Source organism: Leucoraja erinacea, chromosome 2, assembly GCF_028641065.1.
Source record: "Leucoraja erinacea ecotype New England chromosome 2, Leri_hhj_1, whole genome shotgun sequence".
Lineage (NCBI taxonomy): Eukaryota > Metazoa > Chordata > Chondrichthyes > Rajiformes > Rajidae > Leucoraja > Leucoraja erinaceus.
In genome coordinates this window covers 29,578,836-29,591,526 of record NC_073378.1, presented here as the reverse complement: position 1 = coordinate 29,591,526, position 12,691 = coordinate 29,578,836, and the positions used below count along the sequence as shown (strand labels likewise).

Genomic DNA, 12,691 nt, shown 5'->3' with positions numbered 1-12,691 from the left:
TTTAGATTTGGTTTGGTTTAGTTTAGAGATACAATGTGGAAACGGGTCCTAATGAGTAGGTATGTTACAAAACCTACCTGAATCGTCATTGGGAATCTGCCCTCAGCCATGGCCGCGATTTTGGCGCTGTTTGGAGGGGGCGGGTTTAAAACGCGATTTTTACTAGGCTGTACTAATCGCACATGTTCAGCCTAGTAAATCATTAACGAAAAATCGCTGCAACACCCGATCGCTAAAGGTATTATTAGTTTTATATGCCTCGATATTATAGGTCTAATAGTTTTTAGATTACTGTTTCATTCCGCAACCTCTCGCAGCCCCAGGGTTTTATAGAGCAACAATTAAAGGTATGTACCTTATTTTTACATTAAATGGGGCATATATATAACCCTATATATCAAGTTATCTATAGCGAGTAGCTTATTTTGGGCTTTTTATATCCCGCAGTATTTTTCTCGGCATTTGAGGGCACTAATCCAGCGCTATGTCAACGTTCTAAACCAGCGCGTTCCACATGAACCCACTAGAAAGCCGATTTAAATGGGCATTTATTTACAGCAATTGAACACTAAATTCCTTCCATTTGGCCTATAAATTAATGTAAATTAGATATAAAAATCATGTTATATTGTGAATTATTTGTGAATAAACTTTGGACACTTAGGCTGTTTAAAAATGTTAATCTTTCCTTAAGAAATGGGCTTTTGATTATCCAAGATCACAGCTTTTTTGTAATGTCCATTGAAAATCAATAGGGAACAAGATGCTAATTTCCGAGTATGAAAATGGTCATAACCTTTTTAATACTTGATATGAAAGGAATTTGGTGTCAAATTAAACTTATTGTTATGCTTTATTGATGGGATTTGCAGACTTGATTTTTTAAATCTCAAAATTTTGTAACATTGCTATAATGAGGATTTAAGCCTTTTTCATCAGTTGTTGCGACAATAATCGACCAGACCACTGGGTTACCAAAAACGTACGTTTTTATTGAGCAGAGTTTACATCAGTTCACCCGGCCGTAGACCTGGTAACCCGGGAAAGAGTTGCTACTCCTCTTCTTCAGGCATTACCTTATATACCTTTTTAAACAAAGCTTTCCTTCCCCCTTCTTATCCAATTACATTTCTTCCACATATTCCTTTACATCAGTCATCCATTAGCATGATGTCATCGGTCCTCTTCAAATATGGGGTTGTTTTTCACCCTTTGTTTGAGGTTGGTTATCAGCAAAATTGCTTAAAGTTGATCGCCTCCAATTATGAAGTTGTTTGTTTTCCATTCTTTGCTAAAATCAGTTCTCTGTGGTTAGTTATTTCATAGAATTAGTGACATTGGCTGTCTCACATTTTTCCGTAGCAGGATTAAACACTACTCATCCCTTCTGTTCACTAACTCTGTGCCGACTGCCGATCCCTGTACACTAGTTCCATCCTACACACACTGGGGACAATTTACAATTTTACCGGCCAATGAACCTACAAACTTGTTACGTCTTTGGAGTGTGCGAGGAAACCGGAGCATCCGGAGAAAACCCACGCAGTTCACGGGGGGAATGTACGAACTCAAACCCGAGCATCTGGCGCTGTGAGGCAGAAACTCTACCGCTGCGCCACCATTGCCGGTCCAGGAAGGTGTCCAAGAAGGTGTAGAATATAAAAGCAGGAAAGGATTTAAAAAGTTAAGCTGCTACTAGGGAGCTGAGCACAGTTGTAGTCACCACGTTACAGGAAGGATGTGATTACGCCAGAGGGCACAGCTATAATTTATGAAGGTATTGCTGCAATCTGAGCATTTAGCTGAGTAATATTGTGTAGGTTGTAGATTAAATTGTTTTCAAGGCAGATGGGGGTGGGGTAATAGTCAATTGAAATGCGTGCTTTAAAAAAGGCTTGATGGGCCTTTCGTATCCATTCTACTTTCCTTTGCAGAGTGGCCTATTACCGAGAAATGTGAGGTGTTGCATTTTGGAAAGTCTAACATGAGCAGAACCTGCACAATGAATGGTAGGGCTCTAGGAAGTGTTTTTAGAGAAGGATCTTGAAGTGCAGGTACATAGTTCCTTGAAGGTGGCGTCACGGGTAGATGGGGTGGTCAAATAGGCGTTTGGCACATTGCCCTTCATCAGTCAGAGTAATTGAGTTTAGAAGGATGAGAGGGATTCTCATTGAAACATTTAAGATTCTTAAGGGCTTGGACATGCTAGAGGCAGGAAACATGTTCCCGATGTTGGGGGAGTCCAGAACCAGGGGCCACAGTTTTAAGAATAAGGAGTGAACCATTAAGAACGGAGACAAGGAAACACATTTTCTCACAGAGAGTGGTGAGTTTGTGGAATTCTCTGCCTCAGAGGGCGCTGGAGGCAGGCTCTCTGGATACTTTCAAGTGAGAGCTAGATAGGGCTCTTAAAAATAGCGGAGTCAGGAGATATGGGGAGAAGGCAGGAACGGGGTACTGATTGGGGATGATCAGCCATGATCACATTGAAAGGCGGTGCTGGCTCGAAGGGCCAAATGGCCTACTCCTGCACCTATTGTCTATTGTCTAATGAGTATAGACGTTCGGTGGGCATGCTTCAGTTATATAAGACCTAGGTGAGGCCACATTTGGAGTATTGTGTTCATTCTTCTGGACACCATGTTATAGGAAAGATGTTGTCAAGGTGGAAAGGGTGCAGAGAAGATTTACAAAGATGTTGCCAAGACTTGAGGGTACGAGCTATTGGGAGAGGTTGAGCAGGCTGGGATTCTATTCCCTGGTGCGCAGGAGGATGAGGGTGATCTCAGAGGTGTATAAAATCATGAAAGGGACAGATTGGGTATACGCACAGTCTCATGCCCAGAGTAGCGGAATCCAGAATCAGAGGGCATCGGTTTAAGGTGGGGGGGAAGATGTTCTAGAAATCTGATGGGTAACCTTTTCCCACAAAGGGTGGTGGATGTATGGAGCGAGCTGCCGGAGGTGGTAGAGGAGGCAGAATTATCGCAATGCTCAAGAAGGAATTAGACAGGTACATGGATATGACAGGTTTAAAGGGACATGGGCCAAACAAAGGCAAGCAAGACTCGTGTAGATGGGTCGGTGCTGGTTGGTGTGGGTAAGTTGGGTCGAAGGGCCTGTTTCCGTACTGTGTGACGCCGACTAACTGGGATTAAGATTGAGGTAGGGGTGAAGGAACAGGCATGATTGTAGTGCAGTGGAACATAACTTGAAGAACAAGAAGGATGTAATGCTGAGGCTTTATAAGGCACTGGTCAGCGTATTTGGAGAGATGTTTAGATTCAGATTCAATCTTTATTGTCATTGTGCAGTACATAGTACAGAGACAACACAATGCAGTTAGCATCTCACCCAGAAGAGCGAACATAGAATAATGGAACAGTAAAATATATATATGTACATGGGTAGATTGATTGGGTTAACATATGAGCGTTTGAAGGCACTGGGCCTGTACTCGCTGGTTTTAGCAGGATGATGGGGGGGACCTCATTGAAACTTACTGAATGTGAAAGGTCTGAATAGAATGGATGTGGAGAGTGTTCAAGAACGAACTGCCATGGATGTGGAGAGGATGTTTCACCAAGTAGAGAGACTAGGACCGGAGGGCACAGCCTCAGAATTAAAGGAATTTCTTTAGTCAGAGGGTGACGTATCTGTGGAATTCAAGTCATTGAATATCTTTAAGGCAGATTCTTGAGTAGTACGGATGCAACTCAGGACTTATGAGAAGAAGGCAGGAGAATGGGGTTAAAAAGGAAAGATAGATCTGCCATGATTGAATGGCGGGGTAGATTTGATGGGCCGAAGTTTGGGTTTGCAAGTTAATTGGCTTCTATAAATTGTCTCCAGTGTGTAGGGCAGTGCTAGTGTACGGGGTGATAGCTGGTCAGTGCGGACCTGATGGGCCAAAGTGCTTGTTTCCACGCTGCATATCGAAAGTAAAGTCTAAAGACTTTTGCCTTGCACGTCCATTTCTATTTGTCACTTCATCTCTTCTGTCAATTTTAAACGCTTTGTATGCTCTCCCTCATTTTCCACCTTGTAACCAATTAATAACTTTCCCATTTTGATGAATACACTTTGAATGCTAAATATAACAATTTATCCTTCTGCAGATGCTGCCAGACCAAAGTAATTTTAGCTTGTTTGTTGCTTATTAATATTTAAGGGCACAGCTGGCAGAGTTGCTGCCACACATTGCTAGAGATCCGGGTTCAAACCTGATCTCGGGTGCTGTCTTTGTGGACTTTGCACGTTCTCCTTGTGACAATGAGAGTTTCCGCCCGGTGTTCCATTTTCCACCCACACTTCGAAGATGTACGGGTTTGTAGGCTAATCAGCCACTGTAAAACATTGCCCCTAATGTGTAGAGAGTGGGCTAACACTGAACTAGTGTAATCAATGGTTTGCGTGGATTCTTGTTGGCCTTCATAACAAGAGGAGTTGAGTATAGAAACATAGAAACATAGAAATTAGGTGCAGGAGTAGGCCATTCGGCCCTTCGAGCCTGCACCGCCATTCAATATGATCATCGCTGATCATTCAACTCAGAATCCCATCCCTGCCTTCTCTCCATACCTCCTGATCCCTTTAGCCACAAGGGCCGCATCTAACTCCCTCTTAAATATAGCCAGTGAACTGGCCTCAACTACCTTCTGTGGCAGAGAATTCCACAGATTCACCACTCTCTATGTAAAAAATGTTTTTCTCATCTCGGTCCTAAAAGACTTCCCTCTTATCCTTAAACTGTGACCCGTAGTTCTGGACTTCCCCAACATCGGGAATAATCTTCCTGCATCTAGCCTATCCAACCCCTTAAGAATTTTGTAAGTTTCTATAAGATCCCCCCTAAATCTTCTGAATTCTAGCGTGTACAAGCCGAGTCTGTCCAGTCTTTCTTCATATGAAAGTCCTGCCATCCCAGGAATCAGTCTGGTGAACCTTCTCTTTACTCCCTCTATGGCAAGAATGTCTTTCCTCAGATTAGGAGGCCAAAACTGTACGCAATACTCCAGGTGTGGTCTCACCAAGACCCTGTACAACTGCAGTAGAACCTCCCTGCTCTTATACTCAAATCCTTTTGCTATGAATGCTAACATACCATTTGCTTTCTTCACTGCCTGCTGCACCTGCATTCCTACTTTCAATGACTGGTGTACCATGACACCCAGGTCTCGTTGCATCTCCCCTTTTCCTAATCGGCCACCATTCAGATAATAGTCTACTTTCCTGTTTTTGCCACCAAAGTGGATAACCTCACATTTATCCACATTATACTGCATCTGCCACGCATTTGCCCACTCACCCAACCTATCCAAGCCTCCTATAGGAGCAAAGAGGTCCTTCTGCAGTTGTATATGGCCCTAGTGAAAACCACACCTGGTGTATGCTGTGCAGTTTTGATCCCCTAATTTGAGGGACATTCTTGCTATTGAGGTTTACAAGGTTAATTCCCAGGATGGCGGGACTGTCGTGTGCTGAGAGAATGGAGCGGCTGGGCTTGCATTCTCTGGAGTTTAGAAGGATTAGAGGGGAACTTATTGAAACATATAAGATTATTAAGGGTTTGGACATGCTAGAGACAGAAAATATATTCCCGATGTTGGGGGAGTCCAGAACCAGGGGCCACAGTTTAGAATAAGGGGTAAGCCATTTAGATCGGAGATGAGGAAACACTTCTTCGCACGGAGTTGTGAGTCTGTGGAATTCTCTGCCTCAGATGGCGGTGGAGGCAGGTTCTCTGGATACTTTCAAGAGAGAGCTGGATAGGGGCCCTTAAAAATAGCGGAGTCAGGGGATATGGGGAGAAGGCAGGAACGGGTACTGATTGTGGATGATCAGCCATGATCCCATTGAATGGCGGTGCTGGTTCGAAGGGCCGAATGACCTACTCCTGCACCTATTGACTGAAGGACTCGATTCCATGCTGTATCTCTAAACTAAACGAGGGAATTACTTTGCTTTCCATTTCAGTTATTAACCTTTCTCTCAAATTGACTGAGGAAGATGAGAATCTACTTTCGAGTTTTAATTTTACAGGTGGTATTGTTAATCAAGGAACGATAATGAACCCAATTCATAGAAAAAATATGAGTTGATTAGGTTCAAATTTACTATGTTGATTCTGCAGTTACACAAACTGCATTTTAACAACCATGAAGTATTAGGAGAGGCGAGAAACTGCAAATGCTGACATTTTGAGCAAAGGCTTTATTTGCCGGCTAATTCCTTTTAAAAGCACATTTTGTGTTTCCAGCATTTTTAAAATTCTAGAACTGTGAAGTAAATCTTACCCTGATGTGGGAAAGTGAAGCCATGTGAAGCCATTGCATGTGGAGAGGATGATTCCACTGGTGGGAGGGTCTAGGACCAGAGGCCATAGCATCAGAATAAAAGGATGTACTTTTAGAAAGGAGATGAGGAGAAATGTCTTCAGTGTGGTCCTCCTGTGGAATCCATTGCCGCAGACAGCCATGGGGGCCAAGACGATGGATATTTTTGCGACGGGGATTGGCAGATTTTTGATTAGTTCGGGTGTCGGGTAATGGGTAGAAGGCGGGAGGGTGGGGTTGAGAGGGGCAGATAGATCAGCCATAATTGAATGGCGGAGAAGAGGGTGGCACAGAGGCGCAGTGGTAGATGGCATCTTCCACACTGCCACAACTGGCTGTGGCAACCATTATGAAATGTAAAGCCAGAGAGAGGGATATGGGTAGATGGGGACGGGGGTTGTGGAGTGGGAAAGAGGGGCTGGATAGTGAGAGAAATGGATGGGCTCTGTTATTGGGGGGGAGGGGAGGATATTTAGCTTACAGTTGGTTAATTCAATATTCATACCGTTGCGTTGTCCACAACGGAAGGAGATGTTTTATCAATGAAAGTGGCATATTTAGTGAGTCCTACAACGGATCTACAATTTCAGTGATTTGAAATCTATTATAAAACTACTGTGGTCTGGAATAGTAAATGAATATTTGTGCACAGCACACCAATATTTAGTTTAGTGATGCAGCCCAGATGGAGGCCCTTCAGCCCACTGGGTCCACGCTGACCATTGATCACACTAGTTGCATGTTGTCCCACTTTCTCATCCACTCACTACACAGTCATTTCCAGAGGCTCGATTAAGCTACAAACCTGCACGTCTTTGGGATGTGGTAAGAAACTGGAGCACCCGGAGGAAACCCATGTGGTGACAGGGAGAACCTGCAAACTCCACACAGACAGCACCTGAACGAACTTGGTGAATCTGTGGAATTCATTGCCACGGAACACTGTGGAGACCAAGTCAATGGATATTTTTAAGGTGGAGATTTTCAGATTTTTGATTAGTACGGGTGTCGGGGGTTATGGGGAGAAGGCAGGAGAATGGGGTTGAGAAGGAAAGATAGATCAGCCATGATTGAATGACGGAGTAGACTGGATCGAACGGCCTAATTCTGCTCCTACACCTTTTGAACTTATGAACCTGGGTCGGTGGCGCAGTGAGGGAGCTGGACTACCTGCCGCACCACTGTGCCGCCCTGTGATACATTGTGCTGCCCTGTATTTTAAAAAGGAGAAATAAATATTGTGTTTAATTAATGTGGACTTTTCTATTTCAGGCTGGGATAAACATTCGTATGGATATCATGGGGACGATGGCCATTCATTCTGTTCCTCTGGAACAGGACAGCCCTATGGACCAACGTTTACAACTGGGGATGTAATCGGATGCTGCGTAAACATGATCAATAATACCTGCTTCTACACAAAGAACGGGCACAGTTTAGGTAAGAATCTATAGGAACGGACTCAAAAGTTCATAAGTGATAGGAGCAGAATTAGGCCATTTGGCCCATCAAGTATACTCCGTCATTCAATCATGGCTGATCTGTGTTTCCCTCATAACCCCATTCTCCTGCCTTGTCCCCATAACGCCTGACACCCGGGCCAATCAAGAATCTCGATCAATCTCCGCCTCCACAGCCTACTGTGGCAATGAATTTCACAGATTCACCACCCTCAGACTAAAGAAATTCCTCATCTCCTTTCTAAAGGTACGTCCTTTTTTCTGAGGCTGTGGCCTCTGGTCCTTGACTTTTCCACTAGTGGAAACATCCTCTCCACATCCACTATATCCAGGCCTTTCACTATTTGGTAAGTTTCAATGATGTCGCCCCCTCATCCTTCTACACTCATCTCTATAATAGTTCATTGAAGTAGAACATTTTTTTAAATTCAGTTGACAGTTTAAAATTGTTTAGGAATTTATTTGAACATTTGATTTTGAGTTTCAGAATCAGAATCAGACATTTATTTGTCATTGTTGGAGGTCCAAACGAATTGCCGTTTCTGCAGATACATTTCAAGACACAACATAATTGCAGATTTACGAGGATAAATAAACCTCTCCACTGCACTCTCAGATGTCTGTCAAAGTCATAGCCCCCGGCTGGCGATGGCGATTGTCCCGCGGCCATTAAAGCCACGCCGGGTGGTGCGAGGTCGCACACCGGGTCTTGGTGTTGGTGCCCCCGGTGTGCGCTCGCAGAGTCCGCGGCCATTCCAGCCGCGCGGGGCAGAAGTGTCAGGCCCCGCTCCAGGAGCTCTTCGACCCCGCAACTCGGGCGGGAGAAGTACGAGGATGTTACCAGGACTACAGGGTCTGATCTATAGGGAAGGGTTGAGTAGGCTGGGACTTTATTCCCTGGAGCGCAGGAGGGTGAGGGGAGATCTTACAGAGGTGTATAGAATTATGAGAGGAATAGATCGGGTAGATGCACCGAGTCTCTTGCCCAGAGTAGGGAAATCGAGGGCCTGAGGATAAAGGTTTAAGGTGAAAGGATAAAGATTGAATAGGAATCTGAGGGGTAACTTTTTCACACAAAGGGTGCTGGGTGTATGGAACAAGCTGCCAGGTGAGGTAGTTGAGCCTGGGACTATCCCAAAGTTTAAGAAACAGGTACATGGATAGGATAGGTTTAGAGGGATATGGACCAAACACAGGCAGGTGGGACTAGTGTAGCTGGGACATGTTGGCTGGTGTGGGCAAGTTGGGTCAAAGGACTTATTTCCACTCGATGACTCAATACCATTTTTGCGACAATTTAAAAAGAAATATTTTTTAATTGTGGAGTTAAGAATTTTCCTTTGCACTTTGAGGCATTACTTTGGATGCAAGGCTGTGAAATGTGGTAAAATTATAGAAAAATTGAGTGGAGTTGTTTTGCTACTTCTTTGTTTTTACTACTGCCCTATATTTCTCCCTAAAAACATCCAACTGTATCGGACTCAAAGTTTGCATTTTTTTGCCTGTTGTGCCTGTTTTGGTACAATCTTCATTTTCTTGTCACGGATTCTATCCCTGATCTTGAAAGTTACCTGAGGTTATATCAGGATGTTCAAAACATGATTGACCCTTGATGACTCATGGAGCCATACAGCAAGGAATCGGGCCCCTCAGCAGTGGCAGACTTGCCAGGGTGTCAGCTTGCCCAATGGCAAGTGGGCCCCTGATGAAGTGGGCCCCCTATATCAAGTAGGCCCCCGTTGAAGTGGGCTCCCTTTGTCTCCTGGCAACCAATATTTTTAGACCCAGTCCGCCACTGCCCCTCAGCCTAACTTGTCCAAACCAACCAGGTTTCGGATGGGAACCCTTTTTCAGATAGAGATGCTGCCTGATCCTCTGAGTTACTCCTGCACTTTGTGTGTATCCTATTATGGGGATTTAATCATGAATCAGACTGTTGCTAGGATTTGGGGGCCTGACCTAGTGGGAGGTTGAGCAGGCCATGACACTAATCCTTGGTATGCAGGAGGATGAGGGGTGATCTCAAAATCATGAGAGGAATAGATCGGGTAAACACACAAGATTTCTTGGCGGAATTAAAACCAGAGGACATAGGTTTAACATGGAGGTAGATTTAATAGGAACCTGAGGGGTTTTTTTTAACACAAAAGGTGGCGCATATATAGAATGAGCTGCTGGAGGAGGTAGTGGAGGCAGGTGATATCGAAACGTTCGAGAAAATATTTAGATACATGGATATTGTGGGATATGGACCAAACGTAGGAAGGTGTAGTGTTGATGAGACATGTTGGTCGGTGTGGGCAAATTGTGCCGATGGAATTGTTTCCACGCAGTGTGACTCGACTCATTTCTCTCCCCCCCCCCCCTAATATTTTTAATATTTTGGGAAGCTTGTGATTATGTTGTGACCCTTAATGAGCCTCATTCATCCATCCTCCCAATGTGCACTGACTTGTATTGAGAAAGCCTCATAAAATCCTCATCCTTGTTAATAGTCCCTCCACGGTTTTGACCTCTTCACATCTCTGTAATTGCTTCCTATTCTAAGCCTTTAGATCCAGGAAGCCCAGCCACTCAGTACTTCAGAATGTAATTGCTCCATTATTGGAGGCTGCTTTCAACTGCCGAGACTCCTTCCGAATCTTCTCTACACCTCCCATTTCAAGATGTTCCTCAAAGCTCATGCTGCTGGGAATCTGTGCCAATATCTGATTGATTCACTGTCAAATTACGTTTGGTCATCTTGCTTGGAAGTTGCGAAAGGTGTTTTGTTGCAGATTGCTGAAATCTGCAAACAGGTCTAAGTGCAGTTTTGTACAGTAGAAGTAGGCTTTAGACTTTACATTAGACTTTAGAGATACAGTGTGGAAATAGGCCCTGCGGCCCACTGAGCCTGCATTGACCAACGATCACCCCGTGCATTCGCACTACCTGACGCACCAGGGACAATTTTCCCGAAGCCAATTAACCTACATACCTGTAGGTCTTTGGAGCGTGGGAGGAAGCCTGAGAACCCGGAGAAAACGCACGCACGCAAGAACATACAAACTCCGTACAGACAGCATCCGCAGTCAGGATCGAACCCAGGTCTCTGTTTCTGCAAGGCAGCAACTCTACTGCTGTGCCTCTGTGCTGCCCAAGGGCGCAGTGGTAGAGTTGCTGGTTTCAGAGGAGACCTTTCCTTTGCCTTGCATCTTAAACAGTGTTGAAACTTCCATATTTTTTGGGCAGAATAATGTAGAATTACTTTCTTCCTGATTCTACAAAGAAAAGTAGAGTCATAGAGTGACACAGTGTGGAAACAGGCCCTTCGGCCCAACTCGCCCACACCGGCCAACAATGTCCCAGCTACACTAGTCCCACTTGCCTGCGCTTGGTCCATATCCCTCTAAACCTGTCCTATCCGTGTACCTGTCTAACTGTTTCTTAAACAATTGGATAGTCCCAGCCTCAACTTCCTCCTCTGGCAGCTTGTTCCATACACCCACTGTGTGGAAACGTTGCCCCTCGGATTCATATTAAATCCTTTCCCCTTTATCTTGAACCTATGTCCTCTGGCTTCAATTCCCCTACTCTGGGTAAAAGCATCTACCCGATCTATTCCTATCATGATTTTATATACCTCTCCCCTCATCCTCCTACGCTCCACAGAATAGAGACCCAGCCTGATATGGTTGCAGGAAATGCAAGATCTGATGAGCATTGCTGTGGATAATATGTGGAGTTCTTCCTTTGTAACCAAGGGCAGCAAAGTGACGCAGCTGGTGGAGCTGTTGCCTCAAAGTGCTAGAGGCCCGGGTTCAATCCTGACCATGGGTGCAGTCTGTGTGGAGTTTGCACGTTCTCTTTTTGACCCCGTGGGTTTCCTCCGGGTGCTTGGTTTCCCTCCATATCTCAATGACGTGTAGGTTTGTAGCTTGTGTAATAACAAAATCCCAGTGCACTTCCAGGGTGGTGCCTTCCAGGCATGTATCATTCCCTTTATGAAGAATTTGCTTCACAAATATCCTTTAAACTTTCCTCTTTGGATTGAAAGATACAGCATGGAAACAGGCCCTTCGGCCCAACGTTTCCGTGCCGGCCAACGTTCACCCTCATGCTAGTTCTTTCCCACGCACTAGGGACAAAAGAGGCCAATTAACTGACAAATCCGCACATCTTTGGGATGTGGGTGGAAACCGGAGCACCCGGAGAAAACCCACGCCATCACAGAGACGACGTGTGAAACAAGGGGGACCCAGCTTGGGGGGAGGCCACTGAGAACTAAGGGGAGACCTGGTGGGGAGTCATGAAGAAAGGATGAGTACTTTTTGTGACTTTGTTGTCATGTAAGTGTTGTGACTCAGCGTAGGTTCACAAGGTTAATTCCCAGGATGGCGGGACTGTCATATGCTGAGAGACTGGAGTGGTTGGGCTTGTATACTCTGGAATTTAGAAGGATGAGAGGGAATCTTATTGAAACATATAAGATTATTAAGGGTTTAGACACGCTAGAGGCAGGAAACATGTCCCCGAGTTTGGGGGAGTCCAGAACCAGAGGCCACAGTTTAAGAATAAGGGGTAAGCCATTTAGAACGGAGACGAGAAAACACTTTTTTCACACAGAGAGTGGTGAATCTGTGGAATTCTCTGCCTTCGAGGGCGGTGGAGGCCGGTTCTCTGGATATTTTCAAGAGAGAGCTAGATAGGGCTCTTAACGATAGCGGAGTCAGGGGATATGGGGAGAAGGCAGGAATGGGGTACTGATTGTGGTTGATCAGCCATGATCACATTAAATGGCGGTGCTGGCTCGAATTGGCCTACCCCTGCACCTATTGTCTATTGTCTAACTATGTACAGGTGGCAACAATGTATTATCAGCATCATCAACTCCATAACAGCACCCGAAGTTGGGAT

At 44.9% G+C, this 12,691-nt stretch overlaps 1 protein-coding gene across 1 annotated transcript in view; it reads left to right on the top strand.

The window, feature by feature from the left end:
* ranbp9 (RAN binding protein 9) overlaps nt 1-12,691 on the top strand; it is a 98,435-nt gene that overhangs the window by 40,727 nt on the left and 45,017 nt on the right. The window contains exon 4 of the mRNA XM_055654042.1: nt 7,608-7,775. Within this exon, the coding sequence (XP_055510017.1) occupies nt 7,608-7,775 (168 nt within the window). The remainder of the gene's footprint in view (nt 1-7,607; nt 7,776-12,691) is intronic.